Below are 25,918 nucleotides of genomic sequence, written 5' to 3' on the forward strand. Positions count from 1 at the left end.
ACTTCAATGTGATTTCCTCATGCCGACCATGACATATTCTCAAGCAACTCGTGATGCAAACGCAACACCTACACACATGGAAACATGGTTAGCAATGATAGAAGAAAAGCTGAAGATGGCATTGGATGCCATGAAAAACCTGAGGAAAGAGAACGAGGAACTAAAGTGCTACAAAATCGAGCTCAGTGACACTACCATGCCCAACCATAGCGAACGTGGAGAACAAGAAACACATAGCAAAAAGGGAGTGAATGCGGAGAATGTTGAAAAGAAGAAGCTGCATGACGAGCTACGTAGCCTTGTCAGCAAGTATGAGGAGATGGCGAAGAAGATGGACGGATCTTCCTCGGTGGAACAGCTCTGAAGCCACATATATCTGCCTTATGGAGCAGAAGTAATGGCCGTGCCACTCCTCTTGAAGTTTAAAGTGCCACAAATAGAGATGTATGATGGGTACAAGGACCCAATAGATCACCTGGCGAACTTGAAGGCACATATCACACTTCATGATTTCCCAAGAGAAATTGCTTCTCGAACTTTTCCTATGATCCTGAGGGGAATGGCGAGAGGATGGTTTGGAACATCTCGACAAAGATTGTCGATAGCTTTAAAGAGTTGGCTAGACAATTCTTAATACAATTTGTGCCCAATAGAAAGTGTAGCAACCTAGTGGAATACCTCCTGACCGTTAAGCAAAGAGAAGAGAATAGCCTAAAGACATACCTCACTTGTTTTAATAAAGAGAGGTTGACAACAGATGATCAAGACAAGAAGATTACCCTAGCCGCCCTATTGGGTAAAATCTGGCCACTTAGCTTGTTCATGACTAAACTGGCTAAAAAGACCCCCTCTACCCTAAGAGAGTTTATGGATAGGGCTCATGACTTCGCCAACACCAAAGATACATTATAGGATCTTTTAGAACCAAGGATAGGGAAAACGAAAGCGGAGTGCAAAAATAATACGGGCGACACGAAAGCTGCACTGAACCACCAAGATAGGAGGAGTGAAAGGCAACAGGAGCATAACACTCAACTCATCCACAATAATTTGAATGTGCAAGAAAAGGAAGAATCAAAAAGAGAACACTTCCAACCCAAAGCTGACAGGCGGTATTGCAAACATCATCAAACTGACTCATACTGGATAAAGGATTGCATGACCATGAAGAAAAGAGTGATTGAACTAACGGGCACTGGAGAGTTTGAACGAATGGTCGCGGAACAAGTAAAGCCTAAATAACAATTTGAGGACACCACCCACGTAGAAGCAACAGGTTGGATAGGCAGCACCCATTGAGGGACGACGCCTGTAATAATGACAGGGACAAGGTGCCTCAAAATAACGACAAGGACAAGGCAACCCTAGGCAAAATCAGGACAATAGTAGACAGATTTGTTAGGGGCAGTGCATCATCTTCCAATAAGAGGGTGCACGCCTAAAGGGTGAGATACAAAAAAATCTATGTAGCTGACAGGCTGCCCAAGCACCAAAAATGCGACGCCTCAGTAGCTATCTCTTTCAAAGAAGAGGATTGTGAAAGAGTATTATACCCTTACGATGATGAGCTAATGGTAACATTGCACTACCAGGTGCATCATCGCTGATAATGGAAGCTCAGCAGACATACTATTTTGAGAAGCTTTCACAAAGATGGGCATAGACAGCACTAAGCTAAGACCATCTCCAATGGAGTGAAGAGGGATGTGCACTGCGACCACTATGACCAACTTTTTAGTCTTAAAGGTGCCTTCCTTGTTTAATGCTATAATAGGGTAGCCAACATTGAATAATCTCACGGCGGTCAGGTCCATACCAACTCAAGATGAAGTTTCCAATTAAAGGAGGAGTAGGAGACGCACAGGGCGAGAAGGCTTTTTGATGAGAATATTATGTTCAGGAACTGAGGGGTAAAGGGGCAAAAATATGCACTATTGCAGGCATTATTAAAAGAATAAGCTATCTTTTAATGCTAACATATAACTATATGTAAGATAAGATTTATATAACAGGAAAGATAGATTTCTTTTTTAAAAAAATGATAAAAATAAATATTATACATCTGGATCAATCAATGTTAGATTTTGGAACTTCAACAGCGAGTGTTGACTTATTTGTTTGGTTGATTTGTCTACCATGATCATTTTGATTTTTCAATTCCTTGTATTTGAAGAAATATCTTTTATTGATGTATAAATTGTCCTTATATTGAAAGCTATTAATCTACAAAGAAATCAAATGTATAAGTATATTAAACACATTTGCATTAAAAAAAAGGTAATAAATTAAAGAACAAAATAACAGTTAAACAGAAGAGAATTTGTCTTGAAGAATTGAAATAAATTAAAGCGTACAATATTAAATATACACAAAAGAAAATGAAATTAACTATGCAATTTTCTTTCAACAGTTTGATTCAAATTTTACAATTGAATTTAGTTACCTGTATAACATTAACTGGAACACGTTAATCTTAATAATTTTGTATATACAGTACTTTTTGTGCATTTTTTTTCAGATTTTTCAGTTGAGACTGGGCATATTTAAATATTGATTGTAGAAGCAGTCTTATCTCTTGATAGAGTCACATATAATTGCCCATCTAAAAAAATAGGTTGAGGCAAATATATCCCAACGAAATCTAATGTTTGCCCTTATGACTTCTTTATACTCACTACAAAGTTTAATCTAATAGGGAACTGATTTCATTTGAATGGGAAGCCACTATTTTCATCAACATTTGGTAAGAATTTCTTGGAACAAAAACTCTTTTTCCACTACAATGCCCAACTACAATTTTTGCATCAATAACATTACAATCAAAATTGCAACAAACTAGACACGTTCCATTGCATAGTCTTTCTGAAATATTAACGTTTCTAAGCAATATGATGAGACTGTTTTTTTTTTTTTTTTTTTTTTTTTTTTTTTTTTTTTTTTTTTAGCAACAGTTCATGGGGAGGAAGTCCATTTGGGGTCAAAATATATAAAAAATCTTCCATAACTGCTTATTCAGATGCATCAATTGTTTCATCAAAACTATAATATTGTTTAAGCTCACTAGGAAACCTTTGAATTAATAAAGCATTTATATCATTAACATAATTATTCTTTAGTGTTAATATGGCCCGATTCATCATACTTGAAATATTTACTGAATAATTATGAATATCATGAAAAACAACATCTATTAATTATCCAAAAAAGTAGCATCATCTTCATAGGGATTGAGCATGCCATTAGGGATTTTTATGCTTTGATCAACTGTGATTGGTGGCATCTCAATGCCTAATTCCAATAAATCCTTTGAAAAGCTTGGATCTAATCTTGCTCGCATATTTTCAGTCGAGTGAATCTTGATCAATATAGGCCACAGATAGGAAGAAACCAAACTAGCATCAATTTGTTATTATCTTGTTCCTTTGCGAATCACAAGTAAAGTTTGGCGAAAATCTCCATCAAATACAACCGAATCATTGATGTATGGGAGCATTTTATCTAGTGTTTCTATGGCTTATTTTCTTGACATAGGAGCTTCATCCCATATAATCAACCTGGTTAGACGCAACAACCTTGCAAGTGCACTTTGTTTACTAACACTACATGTGCTATCTTTGTTAGTATCCAAAGGAATTTGAAAGCGCAAGTGCTACTAATTGCCTTGATCTTACTGCAACAAGAATTGCCTTGTATAGAAATGTCTTTCCTATCCCACCAGGGCCATCAACAAAGAGTGCAGCAGTTTTATTTTAAAAAAAATTTCCAAGACTAAATCATAAACATGTCTTTGTTCACTATCAAACACTCTTGATGCAACAATATCTTCTTTTAGGATTAGAACATCCAATTCATCATCAATCTACCTAGATTCAAATTGGTTTTCATCAAAATAGATGTTGTGATCAAGAAGATGAAATGAATTAATATATTTTCCCATTGATTCAAGTGTTGAAGAGACAGCGCGCAAAACTTGTGTTTTGACATCCAACGAAGAATTTTCAGTTGATCTAAAATCAGCTAACAGATCTTGTTCAATGCATTCCCAAAGCTCTCTCAGATTTGCAGAATTATAATAAACCAATATTGTTGCAAATAGTCTTCTCAAGTTGAAGGGCATTTGATATAGAGATGTTTAATGCAAATAATCTTTTAAGCTATTATCTCTCTCTAACAAACCATGCATAGTAGCCGCTTCACGAAATGTTGGAGCCACAACACCATCAACTATCCTAAGATCATCAAATGGTAAAGGACCTCTTATATGATTTAGCAAAATCTGTAGATAATACCTTTCACATTCAAATGAATTTGCCGTAACAATTCGACCTATAACAATTTTTTCCTTAAGGAGTCCACATTTTGTACTATTGGCTCCAAACTTAAAATTCTAAAAAATTCTTTATACAACAACTATCTAGCATTTTCATCTACTTGATTTGTTGCAAAAAATTTTGTTAACATCAATTTTGTTTTCATGTGCTCGAAAAGCCACTTGATGTTGATTTTCAAGATTTAAATTTAAGCTATAGACCGCTAGATACATTTTGTTGACAACAAATCCATATGTTCTCCACATAGCTTTAGGTGGAACAATCTATCAGGTCGATTGGAATTGTTCAATTTCATCAATTTGTTGACTGCCTTTCAAAAATGAAATTAAAAGCAACACGATCATGACCTTTGTAAATGTACTTATAAATATACTTAACTGCCTTTATTGTAGAACAAATCTCCATATTAACATAGCAGTCAAACGTTGCAACCAAATAAGGATTATATGGACCAACTTAACAGTTATCCAAATTATGGCCTCTAACTTTGATAGCTGTTTCATTGTCAAAACGTTTGTATATTAGAAAGCAATCATTTCCAACAGTTGTATTTGATGTAAAATTTTTTGGATAGTATTTGTTTGCAATACCCTTTTTTTTTTCTTGCATACATTTGTTGGATTCAACATTTCACATAGTCCTTGCATCATATGTTTGACAACTGTAATATGCAGATGCAAATTCTTATTTTTATCAGGTAATTTTGCTGATACAATCTCGTTAAAAGATTCGGGGGCATAGAGCTCCCAATCTCGTTGTAATATAATATAACATAGATATATTGTGACGCCCCCAAATCCCCACATATAGACACAGGAAAATCGAGACGTCCGGATGATGACAACACGGGTCACCATCCTAACGACGAGTGTTAAGTGTGTGTAAAAGCAACAAATGTGTAAAAGAAAACGCAGCGGATAACGAAAGCCATATAACTAAGTACCAGAATTTTTCTTAGTTTAATTCAAAACTGTTCAAAACATACATAATAAAATATTACAAAACACAAATATAGTTTCAAAGTCAAATACAAAGCATAACCCAACTCAGAACTCCGGCGGAGCCGCATCCTCGGGCTCAGCCTCCTCCTCCTCGAACTCTGCACTAAAATCTATGGAACCAAAAATGGTACCGCAGGTGTGATGACCTGCTTTTGCTTGTGTTTTCGCTGAAATGGTTGTTTTTATTTTAATTAATATATTAGTTTATTTATTTTAATTTATTGCATTTTAAAATTGATTTTTAATTTAATTGATGTTGTGTTTTATTTCTTTTAGTTGTTTACAGTTTTTAATCTCGTTGCGGCGGTTTGGTGTTGTTTTCCCGGAATGAGGATTAGACCTCATCTTCTTTCCCTACACCTCTTTTCCTTTTTTCCTTTTTCTTTTTCCTTTTTCTCTTTTTTTTCTCTTCTTTCTTTTTCCTTTCTTTTTCTCTTTTTTCTTTCTTTTCTTTTTTTTTTCTTCCCCTTCCCGCGTCGACCCCCTTCCCTCTCTCTCTCTCCTCCTCTCTCACGCCGGAGCTCTTCCTGCCCTCGACCTGCTGCCGTCCGGCCGCCGTGCGGCACGCCGCCGCCACCATTCGACTCCCCTCCCTCCGGCGCACCTCCCCACCAATTCCCACCACCATCCGGCCGGCCGTTTGGCCGGAAAACCCCTTTAAAGCCTGCATGGATTTTGCTCCGATTCGTCGCCGTCGCTCCACCTCCGGCCACCATTTCTTCACCACTTCATCACCGGTCCCTTGCCGTCCTAACCCACCTATTTTCGACCTCCAACGACCACCGGAACAGCTCCCACGAGCTAGCTTTCCTTTTTGGAAAATCCGGTCTCTCTCCGGCGTTTTCGCCGCCACCCACGGCCAACCACCACTTCCAATAGCTTCACAATTATCCCTAGACCATTCCCTATCAATCCCAAGCCCTGGTTTGTCCCCGTTCAAAAGTGGGTATTTCACAACCCACGGCCACAGTGATTTTTCACTGTAACGTTGCTTTTTCTCTGCCGTTTGCAACGCCGAGTGTTTTCTAAAATTACCGTATAGCACTGTAAGTATTTTCCAAACCCTATTTTCAGATTTAAATATATATTTCTCTTTCAATTATTTTATCTACTGGTTGGTTGATTCCGGACTGAGTCCGAGGAGTTCGGGGGTCGGATGGATGGAGGACAGAGTTGCCTGTTTTATTGAATTATGTTGTTTGTTTATTTTTGTGCATTGATATTGCATTTACATGGTGCATGCACGTGCGTTTTTGTTTAAGTGTGAAAAGCCTGTTTATTGGTGTAAGTGGACTTACAGGTGCGTGTGTATCACGACCCCAAGCCGGGATGGGGTATTATCCCGGTGGAGCTCCTCTGGTCACTCAGGAGCGAAATAAACTGAGTGATGTCCCTTGGGTTGTCGCAGGGCGATGGGAGCGGGGGCTAGGGGTTGCTTGGCTACGAACGCACCGGGCGCGAAACTGGGCATCGCCCTATGCACCGACTCCGTGGCCCTTCGCTGGTGAGGGCTAGAGGATGCTTGGCTACGAATACGCGGGGCGTGGAACTGGGCATCGCTCGTTAGGTGTCACATGCGTAGTGGTACTCTGCGATGTGGCACTGGAGCCAGGGTGTGCGGATGACCCCCAGGGGAGGTCATGGTGCATACGAATAAAATGGTTTTTGGTTTGAGACGGTTATCGAGGCCAAATGTGACTTTTGGCGTGGTTTTTGGAAAATGTGTTTTTGGGCCAAATGGAATTTTTGGCGTGTGTGGAAAAATCATGTTTTATGGGATTTGTGCATCGGGCATACTTCATGCATTTTGTTTGAGTTCTATGTCTTTTTATCTGGTAGTGTTTGAGTTTTACTTACCTGCGGCACCATTTTTTGGTTCCGCAGCTTTTGGTGCAGGTTTTGAGGATGAGGAGGAGGAGGCTGAGCCCGAGGATGCGGCTCAGCCGGGTTGCTGATGTTATGCTTTGATTTTGGTTTAAAGCTATGTTCGTGTTTTGTAATATTTTATGTATGTTTTGAACAGCTTGTATTACATTAAGAAAAAATTCTGGTACTTAGTTGTATGACTTTCGTTATCCGCTGCGTGTTTCTTCGTGCACATATGTTGCCTTTGCACACACTTAGCACCCGTCGTTAGGGTGGTGACCCGGGTTGTCACCATCCGGACGTCTCGATTTCTCCGTGTTCGTGCGTGGGGATTTGGGGGCGTCACAGGTGGTATCAGAGTGGTTTGGCTCTGGGTAAAACCACATGTCCCGTAGGTAGTACCAGAATGCTTTAAAAGTTGTGTTTTAAAATTTATGTTAAGTAAAGTTATTTGAATTGTTTTATTTGTTTTATTTGTTTGAGCTTGTTTGCTTTATTTTATTTATTTGGTTATGTTTTTGCAAGTTGGTTTCTTCTGTTTTCTATGATGTGGTGTTGGTCTGTGGTTCTGTTTTTGTTTGTTGTTGGTTTTATTTGTTTTTGTTTTCTGAAAGGGGGTCAAAGGTTGTGGTGACAGGAAAAAAATGGGGAGACCAAGGAAATCTACTCAGGAGCCACGGGACAATACCTCAAGGGATGACTCCATAGCCGAAGCAATACGGCAGATGACGGAGTTTATGCAGCAGAATATTAGGCCACAACAGGCAGGGCCTTGGCCACAAGGAGGACCTTGGCCACCACAAGGGGGTCCCTGGCCACAACAAGGAGGGCCTTGTCCATAGCAAGGAGGGTTTTGGCCACAACCGGGAGGTCCTTGGCCACATCAGGGAGGGCCTTGGATGTACCCGGGAGGGTCCAGTAGCATGGTGCAAGCCGGATGCACCTATGAGCGCTTTCTGGCGCACAGAACCCCACACTTCACTAGAGAAGAGGATCCACTTCAAGCTGGAAAATAGATCAAAGATCTGGAAAGAACATTTGAGGTGTGTGGTTGCACCGAGGCGCAACAGGTACTCTACGCCAGCTATCTCTTGCAAGGCACTGCATCTGATTGGTGGGATACCAAGAGGATGATGCTGGAATCAGAATTGGGGTCTTTCGCTGCTGTGACCTGGCAGCGCTTCAAGAAGGAGTTTAATGACCGCTTCTTCCCCGCAGCGGTAAGGAAGCAAAAGGCAAGAGAGTTCTCAAATCTGGTCCAAGGGGGCGCGACAGTGGAACAGTACGCCCGGAGATTCATAGAACTTGGGCGATTTGCTCCCCACCTTATCGCCACAAAGGAGATGCGAGCTAATCATTTTCAGGAGGGTCTACATCATGACATACGCCGTATGGTGGTCAACCGTCGTATATCCACTTTTCAGGAATTAGTGGATGTGGCCACCCTTGTGGAGCGGGAAAATAATATGAGTGTGGGCTCCCCTCCAGGGCATAAAAGGCGGAGTTTTTCTGGTGAAGGAAGTAGCTCGGGTTCGCCCCAGAAATTTGTTCAGCGGACCGGAACTCGACCTCAAACATCCTCAGGTGTTCGTATGGGAGGACGGGTACCTATTTGTGGAGCATGTAATAGAGCTCATGAGGGTGAGTGTCGGATGAGTAGTGGACCCCAGTGTTACCGGTGCGGCCAAGTGGGACATATTGCTCGGGATTGCCCCGTCAGAGCTCAAGGAAGCCGTGGAGGTAGACACGGTGGAAGAACCAACCCGAGACAAGCAGTGCAAGCCCGGGTTTATGCTGTCACACCCGGAGAGATGGATGATGAGGCGCCAGCGGCCCATGATGCAGGAGTAATTACAGGTATGGATTAATTTAATTTTAAGTTGGATTTAATTTTTGGTGTATTTGGTTTCTTCTTTATTTTTTTTGGATTTCATGGGTTGATGTGTTGGTTCAGGAAGAGTTCGTTTGTATGAGTTTTATGCTTGCACTTTGTTTGATTCCGGTGCGTCGCAGTCATTTGTATCTTCCACGTTTGCGCGGGTGTATAATTTGGTTACGGAACCGTTGCCGAAATCTATGGTAGTGGCTCTACCCGATGGTGAAATGGTGTGGTGTTCCAAGGTTGCTTTGGGATGCCCGTTAAATTTTGAGGGAAGGTTCTTGGATGCTGATTTGGTGGTGTTTAAGCTGTTGGGTTTTGATATCATCCTCGGGATGGATTGGCTATACCGATATTGTGCGAGTATTAATTGCAGAAGTCGGATAATTAGCTTTCAGCTTCCAGATGGTGATTGTCTGGAATTTGCGGGAAGTAAATTAAAAGAAAAGCCGATAATTATATCGGCGATTCAAGCAAGAAGGGAGATTGCATGGGGAGCGGATGCATTCTTGGTTCAGATGGTGTCCACGACGTCCGAGGAGAAGTCTTTGACAGACATTCCAGTTGTGGAAGAATTCCCCGATGTGTTTGTGGACGACTTGCCCGGACTACCCCCTGTTCGGGAAATGGAATTTGTTATAGACTTGGAACCTGGAGCGGCTCCTGTGCATAAAGCTCCTTATCGCATGGCACCGGCTGAATTAAAAGAGTTGAAGACTCAGTTGCAAGAGCTGGTAGAGAAGGGATTTATTCAGCCTAGTACTTCACCGTGGGGTGCACCAGTTTTGTTTGTTGAAAAGAAAGATGAAACCCTCCGTATGTGCATAGATTATCGGGAATTGAATAAGGTGACCATCAAAAATAAATATCCTCTCCCGCGGATAGATGATTTATTTGATCAGCTTCAAGGAGCAGCCGTGTTCTCTAAAATTGATCTGAGGTCGGGATACTAACAGCTGAGGATCAGAGACAAGGATGTGCCTAAAACTGCCTTCAGGTCGAGGTATAGACATTATGAATTTAAGGTGATGCCGTTTGGGTTAGCTAATGCCCCTGCTGCTTTCATGGATTTAATGAATCGAGTGTTTCGACCTTATCTGGATTCCTTTGTGGTAGTATTTATTGATGATATTCTGATTTATTCCCGAGATATTGAAGAGCATGTGTATCATCTTCGTCTGGTACTTGGGAAATTGAGAGAACACCAACTGTACGCCAAGCTCAGCAAGTGTGAATTCTGGTTGGAAGAAGTTAAATTTCTTGGGCATGTAATTTCCCGAGACGGAGTGGCTGTTGATCCTAGTAAGGTAGAAGCCATTTTGTCATGGCAGCGCCCGACTACAGTGCGCGAGATCCGGAGTTTCTTGGGGCTGGCCGGGTACTACCAAAGATTTGTGGAGGGATTTGCTCACTTATCTGGACCTCTCACAGCTTTGACTCGGAAGAATACAGAATTTGTTTGGTCAGATAAGTGTGAGAGAAGCTTCCAAGAATTAAAGAACAGGTTGACGACGGCACCAGTGTTAGCGCTTCTAGAAGTGCATAAGCCTTTCGTAGTCTTCAGTGATGCGTCTAAGTTTGGTTTGGGTTGTGTCCTTCTGTAGGAAGGACGGGTTGTTGCCTATGCATCTCATCAGCTAAAGGACCATGAGAAGAATTATCCGACGCACGATCTAGAATTGGCTGCGATTGTTTTTGCTCTCAAGATCTGGCGGCACTTCTTGTATGGGGAAGCTTGCGAGGTATTTACTGATCACAAGAGCTTGAAGCATTTGTTTTCCCAGAAAAATCTGAATATGAGGCAGAGGCGATGGCTAGAGCTAATCAGTGACTATCAGTGTGAGATCAAGTACCATCCGGGGAAGGCTAATATAGTTGCTGATGCTTTGAGCCGGAAGTTGCACTTAGAAGATGAAGCCGAGCCGTCAGATTTGGATTCGTTGCTTTGTGGGATGAGAAGGCTCCTTATTGAGAGTTCACAGCAAGAAGAGATTTTATCTTCAGTTCTTGATATTCGGGTAACTGATTTTGAAGAATTGAAGACTCTCCAAAGGAAGGAGCCGAAGCTGCTGAACATCAGGAAAAGAGTCAGAAAATCTCGAGGGTCATTGCATTATAGCATGGATAACGATGGGGTACTTCGGTTCCGAGATCGCAGAGTGGTCCCTAAAGACTCAGAATTTAAAGAACAAATCATGGCAGAAGCTCATGCGGCCCCTTATTCAGTTCATCCCGGCAGTACAAAGATGTATCGGGACTTGAAGAAAAATTACTGGTGGGATGGAATGAAGAAGGATATTGCCTTGTATGTTGAGAAATGCCACACATGCCGTCAAGTGAAGGCCGAGCATCAAAGACCTGCAGGTATGCTCCAACCCCTCCCTATTCCTGAGTGGAAATGGGATGACATCACGATGGACTTTGTAGTGGGTTTGTCGAGAACGCCTAGTGGAAAAAATTCTGTTTGGGTGATTGTTGACCGGTTAACGAAGAGTGCTCATTTTCTGCCTGTTAATAACACCGACTCTTTGGGGAAGTTGACCCGCTTGTATGTCAAGGAGATAGTGCGGCTACACGGCATACCAAAGAGTATAGTGTCGGATCGAGACCCGATGCTCACATCGCAGTTCTGGAAGAGTTTGCAGGCAGCTTTGGGTACTAAGTTGAAGTTCAGTACTGCATATCACCCACAGACAGACGGCCAGTCAGAGCGCACAATTCAGACCCTTGAAGACATGTTGCGAGCATGTGTCATGGATTTTCAAGGGAGTTAGGAAAACCATCTGCCGCTCATCGAGTTTGCATATAATAACAGCTTCCATGCGACCATTCAGATGGCTCCCTATGAAGCTATTTATGGGAGAAAGTGCAGGTCGCCCTTGTGTTGGGATGAAGTCGGGGAGAGTAGGATAATTGGACCTGAAATAATTCAAGAAATGCAAAGCTAAGTCTGGATCATCAGAGATAAAATGGCGGCAGCTTAGAGTCGCCAGAAAAGCTATGCTGATACCAGGAGGAGAGAGTTGTCTTTTGAAGTTGGTGATTGGGTTTATCTCAAAGTCTCTCCCATGAGAGGTGTTAAGCGTTTTGGTAAGAAGAGAAAGTTGGATCCGAGGTATGTCGGCCCTTTTCAGATTCTGGAGAAGGTAGGGTCCGTCGCCTATAGAGTTGCTTTGCCAGGATATTTTGGGGATATTCATGATGTCTTCCATGTATCATCCCTGAAGAAGAGCTTTGGACAGCAAGAGCCACGCTTCGTCGACCCTGCGGGTATTCAGTTGCAACCGGATCTCACTTATGAAGTTGTTCTGTTGCAGATCATGGATTGGAAGGAGCAACAGTTGAGGTCCAAGACGATACCTTTGGTTAAGGTGGCTTGGGGAGATCCGTTAGCACAAGACTTCTCTTGGGAGCGAGCAGCAGATATGAGGGAGCAGTACCCATACTTGTTTGAAGGATGAAGGTATGTATCTTAATCTTGGTCACAGTTGGTTTATGTGCTTTTATGTAGCTCGCTTTAAGTTGGTGGTTGATCTTGCAAATTTCGAGGATGAAATTTGTTTTTAAGGGGGGAGGATGTGATGACCTGCTTTCGCTTGTGTTTTCGCTGAAATGATTGTTTTTATTTTAATTAATATATTAGTTTATTTATTTTAATTTATTGTGTTTTAAAATTGGTTTTTAATTTAATTGATGTTGTGTTTTATTTCTTTTAGTTGTTAACAGTTTTTAATCTCATTGCAGCGGTTTGGTGTTGTTTTCCCGGAATGAGGATTAGACCTCATCTTCTTTCCCTACACCTCTTTTCCTTTTTTCCTTTTTCTTTTTCCTTTTTCTCTTTTTTTTTTCTTCTTTCTTTTTCCTTTCTTTTTCTCTTTTTTCTTTCTTTTCTTTTTTTTTCTTCCCCTTCCCGCGTCGACCCCCGTCCCTCTCTCTCTCCTCCTCTCTCACGCTGGAGCTCTTCCTGCCCTCGACCTACCGCCGTCCGGCCGCCGTCCGGCCGCCGTGCGGCACGCCGCCGCCACCGTTCGACTCCCCTCCCTCCGGCGCACCTCCCCACCAATTCCCACCACCATCCGGCCGGCCGTTTGGCCGGAAAACCCCTTTAAAGCCTGCACGGATTTTGCTCCGATTCGTCGCCGTCGCTCCACCTCCGGCCACCATTTCTTCACCACTTCATCACCGGTCCCTTGCCGTCCTAACCCACCTATTTTCGACCTCCAACGACCACCGGAACAGCTCCCACGAGCTAGATTTCCTTTTTGGGAAATCCGGTCTCTCTCCGGCGTTTTCGCCGCCACTCACGGCCAACCACCACTTCCAATAGCTTCACAATCATCCCTAGACCATTCCCTATCAATCCCAACCCCTGGTTTGTCCCCGTTCAAAAGTGGGTATTTCACAACCCACGGCCACAGTGATTTTTCACTGTAACGTTACTTTTTCTCCGCCGTTTGCAACGCCGAGTGTTTTCTAAAATTACCGTATAGCGCTGTAAGTATTTTCCAAACCCTATTTTCAGATTTAAATATATATTGCTCTTTCAATTATTTTATCTGCTGGTTGGTTGATTCCGGACTGAGTTCGAGGAGTTCGGGGGTCGGATGGATGGAGGACGGAGTTGCCTGTTTTATTGAATTATGTTGGTTGTTTATTTTTGTGCATTGATATTGCATTTACATGATGCATGCACGTGTGTTTTTGTTTAAGTGTGAAAAGCTTGTTTATTGGCGTAAGTAGACTTATGGGTGCGTGTGTATCACGACCCTAAGCCGGGATGGGGTATTATCCCGGTGGAGCTCCTCTGGTCACTCGGGAGCGGAATAAACTGAGTGATGTCCCCTGGGTTGTCGCAGGGCGACGGGAGTGGGGGCTAGGGGTTGCTTGGCTACGAACGGGCTGGGCGCGGAACCGGGCATCGCCCTATGCACCGACTCCGTGGCCCTTCGCTGGTGAGGGCTAGAGGATGCTTGGCTACGGATACGCGGGGCATGGAACTGGGCATCGCTCGTTAGGTTTTACATGCGTAGTGGTACTCTGTGTTGTGGCACTGGAGCCAGGGTGTGCGGATGACCCCTAGGGGAGGTCATGGTGCATATGAATAAAATGGTTTTTGGTTTGAGACGGTTATCGAGGCCAAATGTGACTTTTGGCGTGGTTTTTGGAAAATGTGTTTTTGGGCCAAATGGAATTTTTGGCGTGTGTGGAAAAATCATGTTTTATGGGATTTGTGCATCAGGCATACTTCATGCATTTTGTTTGAGTTCTATGTCTTTTTATCTGGTAGTGTTTGGGTTTTACTTACCTGCGGCACCATTTTTTGGTTCCGCAGCTTTTGGTGCAGGTTTTGAGGATGAGGAGGAGGAGGCTGAGCCCGAGGATGCGGCTCAGCCGGGTTGCTGATGTTATGCTTTGATTTTGGTTTAAAGCTATGTTAGTGTTTTGTAATATTTTATGTATGTTTTGAACAGCTTGTATTACGTTAAGAAAAAATTCTGGTACTTAGTTGTATAACTTTCGTTATCCGCTGCGTGTTTCTTCGTGCACATATGTTGCCTTTGCACACACTTGGCACCCGTCGTTAGGGTGGTGACCCGGGTTGTCACCATCCGGACGTCTCGATTTTCCCGTATTCGTGCGTGGGGATTTGGGGGCGTCACAGCAGGTAAGTAAAATCAAAACATCACTATATAAAAATATAATAACTCCACAATATGCATGAAAGAATGCAAATGCTCACGTCCCATAAAATCACATTTTTCCATGCACGCCAAAATCCCATTTGGCCCTAAAAACGTATTTCCTCACCAACTCACGCCAAAAATCTCATTTGGCCCAAAACATATCCTTTAAACATTAGCTAGCCATTATCCCCGATAATGGCCCAAAAACCAGATCGTCAGAGCATTGTAGGCGAGAATCACAGGCGGGACTCTACCACCATCCCTACTCACCACCGTTCCTACGCAAGCACCATAGGCAGGAATCATAGGCGGGACTCTACCACCATCCCTGCTTACCACCATCCCTACGCGAGCATCGTAGGCGGGAATCACAGGCGGGATTCTACCACCGTCCCTGCTTAGCACCATCCCTACACGTGCCTCTGACTCAAACCAGACAATCCAACCGTTCACATATACCATAAATCATTTCTCGCTTACAAGCCCAGCTTTCATTTTACAAACACGTGTACATGCATGCAACTATACGAAAAATCCAGTTTTTCTTTTTTAAACATGAACATGCGTGCACTATACAAAGCAAACATCAAAGCACAAATATATCAAAAAAACATCAACATCAACCCAACAACTCCGTCCTCAATCCATCCGACCCCCGAACTCCTCGGACTCAGTCCAGAATCAACCAACCAATCCAATAATTATTGTAAGAGTAAAATATATTTAAATCTAAAATTAGAGTTTGGAAAATACTTACTGCGCTATATGATATTTTTTAAAAGCTCGCGGCATTGCAAACGGCGGAAGAAAAGTAACGTAACAGCGTAATTTACACTGCTGCCTTGGGTAATAAATTACCCACTTTCTAACGGGAACAAACCAAGGCACGAAATTGATAGGAAAAGGTTTTGAGATATTTATGAAGTTAAGGGAAATGAGTTTTGGCCATGGGTGGCGGTGGAAATGGCGAAGGAAGCGGAAAAAGCTCAAATCGGAGTTGAGCTCATGGGAGCTGCTCCGGCAACGGATCGAGGCCAGAAATGGGTGGGTTAGGTCGGCAAGAGGTAGGGGAAGAAGCTGTGAAGAGATGGTGGCTGAAGGTGGTGCGACAGCGTCGAAATCGGTGAAAAACTGTGTGGCTTGGAGGAGCTCGTGGTGGCTAACGGTGGCTCGGATGGAGGTGAAACTTGGTGGAGATGTTCACCGGTGTGAGGGGAAGAAAACTGGGTGGGTGGTGTAGGCCACGCCGCTGGCGAGCAGCGGTTCTAGGCTGCGAAAGCAACCGGCGACAAGGGAGAAAAACAAGGCAGGTGCCATGACTTCCAACCGTACGTGGCGGCTAACGGCTGGTCCGATGGCTCTGAAAATTGGTGGGGATGATCTCTGGTGGGAGGTGAAGAGAATGGTGGGGGTGGTGTACTACACAGTGGCCAGACGGCGGCGCACTGGGTTGTCAAACAGGCAGCGACGGGAAGGAGAAATGGAGGCTCGGGCACGCGGGAAGAGAAGAGAAAAAGAAGAAGAAAAAAAGAAAGAAAGAAGAAGGAAAGAAAAGGGAAAAGGAAAAAGAAAAAGGGAAAAAAGAAAAAGAGAAAATAAAAGAAATGAGGTCCAATCCTCACTCCGGAATCCAAAAACTGATCCGCCGAAAATGATTTTAAAAACATAAAACAACTAAAATAAATTAAACACCGCATCAAATAAAATAAAAACCAATTAAAATACAATAATTTAAAATAAAAGAAATAATATATTAATTAAATTAAAAACACACCTTCAGCGAAAATACACGTAAAAGCGGGTCATCACACATATGCTATGAATTTTCTAAATATTTCTCGCTTGAATAATTGATGTTTTAATTCCACTAATTTTGCTCGAAAAATTTGACCAATTAAATCAGGACGATTCTATGTCTCTTCATGCGGTTTCAATTCATTTAGAAGTTCTTGCCAATTTGGATTGCATTTCATTGTCAAGAAAATGTTTGGTTTATCGTAACGTTGAACTAAAATCATTGCTTCCATCTATCTCTTGACCCCCAATAAAAGACGAAGGCAGAATAATAATAACCCAATCTTAGAAGCATTAGTTTTTCCAAGTGTGATGCTATCAACAATACATTGATACAACTCAAATATAATATGTTGTTGATTACTATGGAAATAATCCAACCTTGATGTCTCAATTGGACATCATCATTTGACACATCATCAACTAACACAGTCATTTGATTAGCATCAAATGGAACTGAATCTTTCAATTGAATCAAATTGTTTTTAGACGCTTTTTTTCTAGCATATCTTTCTCTATCTTTTCGATGGAGTTCTTTTTTCTGTTCTAGCAAATGATCTCTATACGGGATTTTTTTCCTTGACTATTTTCCATGGTCTTAAAAAAATGTTTTTAAAACTGAAGTTGTAAAAATTCTATTTGATTTTATCTACAAACAAATCTTCCATAACTCATTAATACAAGCTTTCCACTTTTCATTATGTTAGCAAAGGAAATGATAGACCCAACAATTGGATACTGTGTCAAAGAAGCAGGACCAAACGAACTAATGATGACTATTTAATGTAAAATCTACATCCAACAACGCATTTTAGATGCTTTAAAAAGTTCATTGATTCCTACATTGAACTATACATAATATCTAATTATTCATAGTTTAAATTAACAATGAATTGAATGTGAGAAAGTAAGTTAACAAATAAAAAAGTTCACATGAAAAAGGAACAAATAAAAACCACAAATTAATATCACATTTCATAATTCTTAAGTTGATTATCTACCAAAACTTATCAGTTCCACAAAATGAATTCTAGGCAAAAATTACAAACAAAAGGAATCACAACATGTTTGTACCAATTTTATTTTTTAAGTTTCTATTCCTTTTGTTCCTCAACCAAACATACAAAAAAAAAAAAAAAAGATATATAATTAGGTTTGGATAGTGAGTTGAGATGAGATGAGCTTATATGAAAGTTAAAGTTGAATACAATATTGTTAGATAAATATTATTATTATTTTAAAATTTGAAAAAGTTGAATTGTTTATTATATTTTGTGTGAAAATTTATAAAAGTTGTAATAACAAAATAAAATAAGATAAAATAAATTGAGATTTCCTCTCAATCCAAAGCAAGCCGCAGGTTTTAAATCCAAGAGAGGAGAACGTTTTTTGTGTTTAGATCTTTTGATATGGAGAATAATCCCTATTTTTTAGCACAAAAATCATTGTAAATTTTTTTTCATGGCAAAAATATATATAAATATAAACAAAACAAAACATGATATAAAATAAATATATGTAACTTTTTAAGAAAGACACAATAGTTCTTTAAAAGAATGTGATATAACAAAGAAAGAACATGCACAAAAAGAGAATTGTATGAAATATAATAAACTAGTTCATTGAGAGTACACATTGGCTAAATAATAGTTTGGATGGATATATTATTTTTGCACAATTAGTTTACCACGCTGAAGATTTTTTTTTTTTTTTTTTTCATATGGAAACATAGATCAAAATTCTTCTTAGAATTGCCTTTTTTTTTTTTTTTTTGTTACCTACATCAAGCATTTCTAAATTGCAAATTAAAATTATATTTAATAATGTTTTGAAAATATCAAAAATCTTCATCGATTAAAAACACATCTTTATTTCTGATAGTTAAAATTATATTAAATAATTTTTTCACAGGTCAAAATTTGAAAATATCAAAAATTTTCATCCATTAAAAACACATATTTATTTCTGATAAAAGCCTCCAACCTTGATCAATCAATTTTTTAATTCATAGGAAGATAACCCAAAATTTTCGTTAGGCTCGATGATTTTTCTTATACACTTTGTTCAACTATGTATTAATCTTTTTTTCAAAAAATAAAAAATAAAAAATAAAAGGAAGAAGAAGAAGAAGAAGAAGAAGAAGATCAGGTTGGTCATGATTTGTAAATCCTACTTGGAGCAATATTTTCAATTTGGTGAAAGCCATTGCTAGGGGTTTCTATTCCAGTCAACCTCACTAATCAAAGCCTAGCAATAGTGCAAATAGATGAAGAAAAAGAGCTCAGCAAGAAGCAGAAAGCGAGAGTATAGAACTCAGAAGGAGCAGAGCAGAATTTAAGTGATTGAATGATTGAAAATGAGAAACTGGAAAGAAAGCTTGAACCTCTTGGTTTGGCTATAAAATAAAGCCGCATGGGCACTGTCTTTACTAAGCTGTTGGGGACCAATTAACCCTTCTATTTGCTGGTTTTATCTCCATATATATATATGAGGAAACATGCATCTAATTTACTTTATTTTTCCTCTCAAATAATGCAAATGCAATAGAAGGAGATTATGATAATTCACTAGCAGAGAGATTTGAGAATTACTGCAAAGAAGTGGAGTCAACAACAGTGTGGGGAAGGAACGAGTACTAAATAATAGATTTGATACCTGATAATTAGAGCTCAGTGCTTTAACTCCCTGCTTTATAAAACACATCATGATATACTTAAGGTCATTCTCTGATGTAGAGATGGGGAAGGAGTATGTATAAGATGGTGGGAATGGTTCATCAAATTCAAGTATCATGCTATCATACCAAAGGCATGCATTTGGCCTGTGGGAGCACTATCATTATGTGATCCCAATTTGATTGAATAGATATGTTTTGAATCATGATTATTAAAACTAGTTGGAGAGGTATTGTGATGTTGAATCATAATGACCCTCTTGTCATAATATGGTTGTTTTAATTTCAAGTACATAAATTTTTATGGAATTTAAAGTGCTGGTAGGACTTTCTTATCAATAAGTTACCCTTTGAGATTGATTTTTCCTCCTTGAATGGAATTATTTTTCTTTTCTTCTCTAAATTGAATTGAACACTTGGATTGTTCATTTCTTCTTTATATATGTAAATGTAGGTGTAACCCTGATGTATGGCCATCAAACTATCAGAGAAATTTCCAAATCTGAAATTGGTTGGCAATAAAATTCCTGATATATCTCTTTGTTCTTTTTTATTAGATATTTCTGATTGAATTCCATATACTTAAGAGAAAGCAGGATGAAGTAACAGTAGATGCTACCCTCTGCAAAAATTGACGATACTATGTGCATAATCCACTTTTTACTCCTAAAATTGTAAATATATCCTTCACATGAGAAGTCTAATTAACAAAATAGAAGGAAAAAAACCACATTGAATTGATCAAAACTCTAATATTAGACATCATAAGTCATCCCCACTTTGAGAAGTCGCTTGCGAGGAATCATAAAAACTTCATCAACTTGCCTTACACTTTTTCGCAACCAATTATAGGCATAGTTTATAACTAATTTCTTCAAGAAGCTTGAACCCTTTGAAGCAACCACCTCATTTTCACCCATAAGATGAACAATATCCCCAACATTCAAAGCTTCATCCACTTTCTCTACCTCCCTTTGAGCTATCTCTTCAATTCTCAGCCTTGAAACTTCGTTATCATCTGATTCGTGTGAAGCCATATTTGTAGTGTGTGGCAGCCTAGACATGAACACATCTTTTCTTATGAAATCCTTCAACTGAATTGTCAACATCTCCTTAAAAAACTCCCACTCTGTTCTTGCATCCTTGTATCCATACCGCACAATACATCGAAAAATGCTCAGCTCACGAGGCTCCACTCTTTTAAACAAAAATCGATCTTCCAGAGGCACTGTGCAAATAGGTAGGGATTTGATCGAGATAAAGACAAGAACTGAGTGAAGAGCTGGGACATTGGCTACATAATGTGTGAAGATTGGAGAAATGCCTTGGACAAGCTCAGTGTAAAACAATGCAAGACCTGGGATCCAGTGGATGCTAGTATCAGAAGCTATCTCAACTAATTTTACCGGAGAAACTTTGTTATCAAGCTCATAAATGTACTTCTTGCGATAGCCATAATTCCATAAATACATAATTGTCATCGTAACCATGGCAAATAACAAAGGAAGATACCCTCCATCCATAAATTTGTAGAGAACTGAGCTCAAGAATAGGAGTTCCAAGAGCCATATAGATAGGGCATAGATGACTATCAAGCATATGTGTGTCTTCCATATCATTACCATCACAAGGACAAGAAATGCAGATGTGATTGTATATACAAATGCCACAACAATTCCTGTGAACATAACAAAAACAGTGAAAATGGCTTCAATATAGAATTAACAATTTATATAGTTTTGAAATCCATTAGAAACTTCGAAAAATTACAGGCATACAAAAGATGATAGCTAAACTTGAAGTGCTCGAAAGAAAGATCATCCGTTGTGTTTACCATAAGCGTTACCAATCTTCAATGTGTTTTTGAAACCAAGAGTGACACCCACACAAGCCAACATGAGAATGGTGTTGATCTCGGGTACATAGACTTGTCCTTTGTATTTAGATGAAGTGTGCACTACCTTAACCCGTGGGAAACAACCCAACGCTAATGACTGTTGGATGATGGAGAAGGAAGCTGAGATCAAGGACTGACTAGCAATGATGGCTGCCATTACAGCGACAACAAACATTGGCCAGTATATTGATTCTGCATATTTATAAGAGATAGCTAGTCAAATTAAGTAGAAAAAATGCAACATCAATGACAAATTTAGAAACAAAGTTTGTTGTAAGGCCAAGTAATGTACTTGGAACTGAGCTATAGAAGGCATTGCTAGCATCTTGACTATGTTGGCGGAGATAGGAAGCTTGGCCAAAGTAGGCAAAAACAACAGATGGAAAAACTATAGTGCATGAGCTTATCTGAATTGAGCGAACACTGAAGTGACCAAGATCAGCAAAGAGGGCTTCAGAACCTGAATTTGTTTGACCAAACTCAATATATGAGTGAAGGCAAAGTTGAGTGAACAAGATGATTGGAAAAAGTAGTATTATGTTTTGGTACAACTATATATATATTTTAATATAGAAGGTTCAAAGAAAAATTACTTCAAGTAAAGTTTCAGCTAGTAATTAATTGACTAGAAATTTTTCAAACTTGAAATTATAGACACATTTGAGTTTGATCATGTCAAATATAAACTATGATATTTGTCAAAAATAATTCTATTCACCCAACTTAAAAATCACAAATTTTCTAGACTTGAAACTTGAAACGATACCTATGTCGTCTAATGACTACAGTAGAAAACTTTAATTAATACAGCATGGTACTCACCTGTTAGGCATAGGATGACGCCTCCAAGAGAAATCCATGCATCCTTCTTATTCCTCTTGAAGTATTGAATGATATACATTGGATTAATTGCCTTTATAACACCTGGATCGTACTTAAAGAAGTTGTACAAGCCAATACTTCCAATGAAAATAAACCAAATTGTGAGTATTGGAGCAAAACTGTATCCAATTTTATCTGTCCCAAACCTTTGAACTTGGAACAAAACAATCAAGATTCCCACTGAAATCCACATGATCATATTATCAGTCAGACCACTAGCAGCTTCCTTAACTCCTCCCACCGCTGACAATACTTCACGAAGAACATCATGATATATATTATTATCACATATTGATAAATAAACTGATTAAAAATAAATTAGTAGATACAAAATTGGTTACTCTAGATATCGTATTACCTGAAATGCATGGTGTAAGGATTCCATCTCCAAGAACCATGGAAGTGCCAAGCATGGTTATGAACAATATGAAGAACTTTATTGTTTGGCTATTTTCAAGCATGGATTTCACAAAGGATGCCCTCTTGAGCCGTCGATTTGGCACATCTAGTCGGTAGTTGGACACTTCTTTGTCTTCAGCTTGCTGGTTAGGTGTCAAGCTTGCCTTGGCATGGCGACACAAGAGAGAATACAGAGCAAAAGTTCCTCCTATATATGATTTTCAAAATATTAATTAACAAAAAATACTTTGACGATAAGAACATTGATTACATATTTTCTATTAATTAATGAATAGAAAATACGTTGATTTCATACGTTGGTTACATAGACATATATATATATATATATATACACATATAATACAAAAGCCTCATGTAGGGAAGCTTGTATTAATTTATTGAATAATTAAATCCCGTGACTATGCGACTAATTGGTGCATGCATACATTAAATAATTAAAACTTACTGGTTGGAATATTATGCATGCATGGGATGATTAGTTATGTTATCAAGTCTCAGCATGTACCAACTAATTCATATTATTAGTAATTGATTTCATAAAAATAGTCACAAATTGACGTGGTTTGATATGGTACTTTAGATTATAAAGTTACTTTTATTATAAAATAGATAAATATATCACATGAAGTTACATCAGTTCATGGATTTATTTGTATGAAATATCTTTGTGATTTTAGAAGTATCATGACAAAAAATAAATTACAGACTAGATCATGTGATTATTGATATTACCTTTGCTAGGATGCTAATCAAATATAATATAATAGCTTTGACTATATATATGAATATATAAACAAGAAAATCATAATCATTAGAGATTTTGCTAAGGTGGTGGTAGGCAGATGTGATTGTGACCTTATTGGATGAATTTTTAGGGGTAGCCAGAGAAATCAGAATAGGTCTTTTTAAATAAAGTAATACTGTGTCGAAAATGTAAAATGTGAGAGTCTCGAGAAAAACATACGTGCATGAAAAAAAAAAAAACTTAAATAATGGAATTTATCTCCAGTACCAAGAAATGAAATGCATACATCATATACCTAAAAGATGCTATCATCAAAGAGGAAAATAAATCAAATAATTAATGATGATAAGCATATGTAGGAGATCAGAAGATTACCATCACCGTTATTGTTCGCCGCTAACACAATGAAAACGTACTTTATCAAAGTGATTAACATAAGTGAGTAAAAGATGAGAGACAACACCCCAAATATGTCATCATTGTGCTTAATCCCAGTAGGGAAAATTCCCGGCAACACATACAAAGGCGAAGTGCCCAAATCACCATACACAACACCAATGCTCTGAAATGCTAACTTCATTATTGTTTTCCAATCTTCAACCTACAATCAATTAAATGTCTTACATCCCATATATGTAGAAAATTGAAAACTAATGATTATAACATGCAAATACGAAAATAAAAACCTAAAAAAATGGAAGAAATTAAAACAGAAAAAGTAAATTACCTGAGACAAGCCTTGGTTTGTGGTGAATCTACTTGCCTCTAAATCGAAAGAATCACGAAGAGCCAGCTTTTTGTGAGATAGCATGTCGTTCTTACTTTTGAGTATGTCATCTTTTTGTTCTTCTAATATTTCTTGATCTACATGATTTGCCTTTCTTGACCTTTCTTGTTCCATGGGACTACCAACTTCCATCTCTCTCAAACAATCTACTACTCAAGAAATAATGTTGATTTTCTTACTGAAGTGTTTAAAAAGGTAATGCTGTTTTTAGAGACAGAAGCATATATATTCAAATTTCCATGCGTGCAATATGCATGCTCGGAATTTTGCATGCGGTATTAGTAGCCAGACCAATAGCAAACGCATTGTTCATGTAGACTTAATATGGAACCCACCTAAAGACAGGATGTTTCAAGAAATAACCATAAAATGCATACATGGGCTCTTTGTGGGGTTAAACTTTACAAAAAGAGTGATGCTACGCTTACTGAAAATTCGGTACCGAATAGTATAAATTATTTTTTTATTTTTTATGTTACTTTTATTTACATATTTTTTTAATCATTTTAAATATTTTAAAAAAATAATCAAATTTATAAAATTATTATAAAATATTTTCATCAAGTAAAAATAAAAATAAAAATAAAAACACAATTCGGTATAAATTTTCGGTATAAACTGTGGGAATGGTATTTCTCTTACAAAAATTACAACTAAAAAACCGTGCGACAGAGACTATGCTCACCCAGAGAGAGTGCAACTCGCGACAGAGAGGGAGGAGATAAGCGAATCTGGGATGACGGGCCTTCCTGTTGGCCGTGGACTCCGCTGCGTGGCGGTGGAGCTGTGCGGTGAGAGGGAGAGAGAGAGAGAGACAGCGTGGTGAGAGAAATAGTGAGAGACGGAGAGGAAAGAGAACGTGGTGAGAGAGGGACTTACGTACGGTGGTCCCGGGAGTAGCACGACGTCCAAGCTGCGGCCTTGTCTTGTGGCCGTTTCCAGCGAGAAACGGTGGCTGCCAATGGAGGGACGTGGGTTCTTGCTTTCTTGGGCAGTGCTCTGTGAGCGGAACGTTCTCACGGTAACGGCTTGTTGCTGCGGCTGAGGTTGTGAAGGAGGTGGTAACGCACGGTGCGGCTTTGGGCTTTGGTGATGGTCGTTTACGGTGGAGGGAAAGGCTACGGTGCAACGGTGGTTGGGTTGAACGTGTGGCTAAGACGGGGGTTGTTTTACAGTGGTTGGGCTAGTCCGGGGGGCAGATCACGGTGGCTGGGTTAATTTGTTGGTATTGGGTCTTCAAGCGGTGGCCACTGGGTGTTTGGTTTCGGCGTGAGAGGGTAGAGTTCGATGATCCCTTGTAACCGGGGTTACTGCCGAGTGATGGATAAGCTGATGTGGGGCTTGGGAAGCAAGATTCACAGAGAATAAGAGAGAGAGTTCGGCTGGAAGAAATGATTTCTGGATGTTGGGCAAAGAAGAAATAGAGAGGTAGAGGAAAAAGAAGAGAAACCGATAGAGGGAGAGGAAGAAACGGAGATGTGGAGAGAGAGCAAACTGAGAGAAAATCTGAGTGGGGCAAGGAGAGCAGCTGTGGGGAATGAGAGAATTTGAGAGGGAGTTTGCGAGACGCGAGGGAAAGTAGAAACGGGGAGTAGAGGAAGTCGGAAAGGATAAACTGACCTCCACGAAACGACGCCGTTTCCTTCTCAAGCGGCCGTTACATTTCCTGTTAATTTCATCCGTAATTAATTCTTATTTTAAAAATAGTTGGTTAGTTCAATATTTTTCAGTTTTTTCTTTATTTTTATTATTTTTTTTTTACCTTGAATTTAAATTGAAAATTGATTAGATTATTCTTTTGACTTTTTAATTTTTCAATTTTTTAAAATCTCATCTTATTTTATCTTTTAAATTTTGATTTGATTTTCAAATGATATAAGAGTTCAATTCAAACCACATCTTTATTTCTGATAAAAGCCTCTGACATTGATCAATCAATTTTTTAGTTCATGGGAAGA

At 39.4% G+C, this 25,918-nt stretch overlaps 1 protein-coding gene and 1 pseudogene across 1 annotated transcript; one reads left to right on the forward strand and one right to left on the reverse strand.

The window, feature by feature from the left end:
• Nucleotides 1-397: 397 nt before the first annotated feature.
• LOC122274544 lies at nt 398-19,412 on the forward strand (annotated as a pseudogene).
• A 497-nt stretch (nt 19,413-19,909) lies between these two features.
• Nucleotides 19,910-25,460, reverse strand: LOC122319331 (potassium transporter 5-like). The gene is made up of 9 exons (XM_043137357.1): nt 24,840-25,460; nt 24,646-24,744; nt 23,901-24,109; nt 23,549-23,774; nt 22,367-22,615; nt 21,949-22,260; nt 21,419-21,586; nt 21,064-21,318; nt 19,910-20,907 (listed from the first exon to the last, which is right to left on the reverse strand). Exons 3-9 carry the CDS (start codon nt 24,090-24,092, stop codon nt 19,985-19,987), a joined length of 2,325 nt encoding a protein of 774 aa, XP_042993291.1. The 5' UTR covers nt 24,093-24,109; nt 24,646-24,744; nt 24,840-25,460; the 3' UTR covers nt 19,910-19,984.
• Nucleotides 25,461-25,918: the final 458 nt, after the last annotated feature.

This window comes from Carya illinoinensis, chromosome 8 (assembly GCF_018687715.1).
Source record: "Carya illinoinensis cultivar Pawnee chromosome 8, C.illinoinensisPawnee_v1, whole genome shotgun sequence".
Classification (NCBI taxonomy): domain Eukaryota; kingdom Viridiplantae; phylum Streptophyta; class Magnoliopsida; order Fagales; family Juglandaceae; genus Carya; species Carya illinoinensis.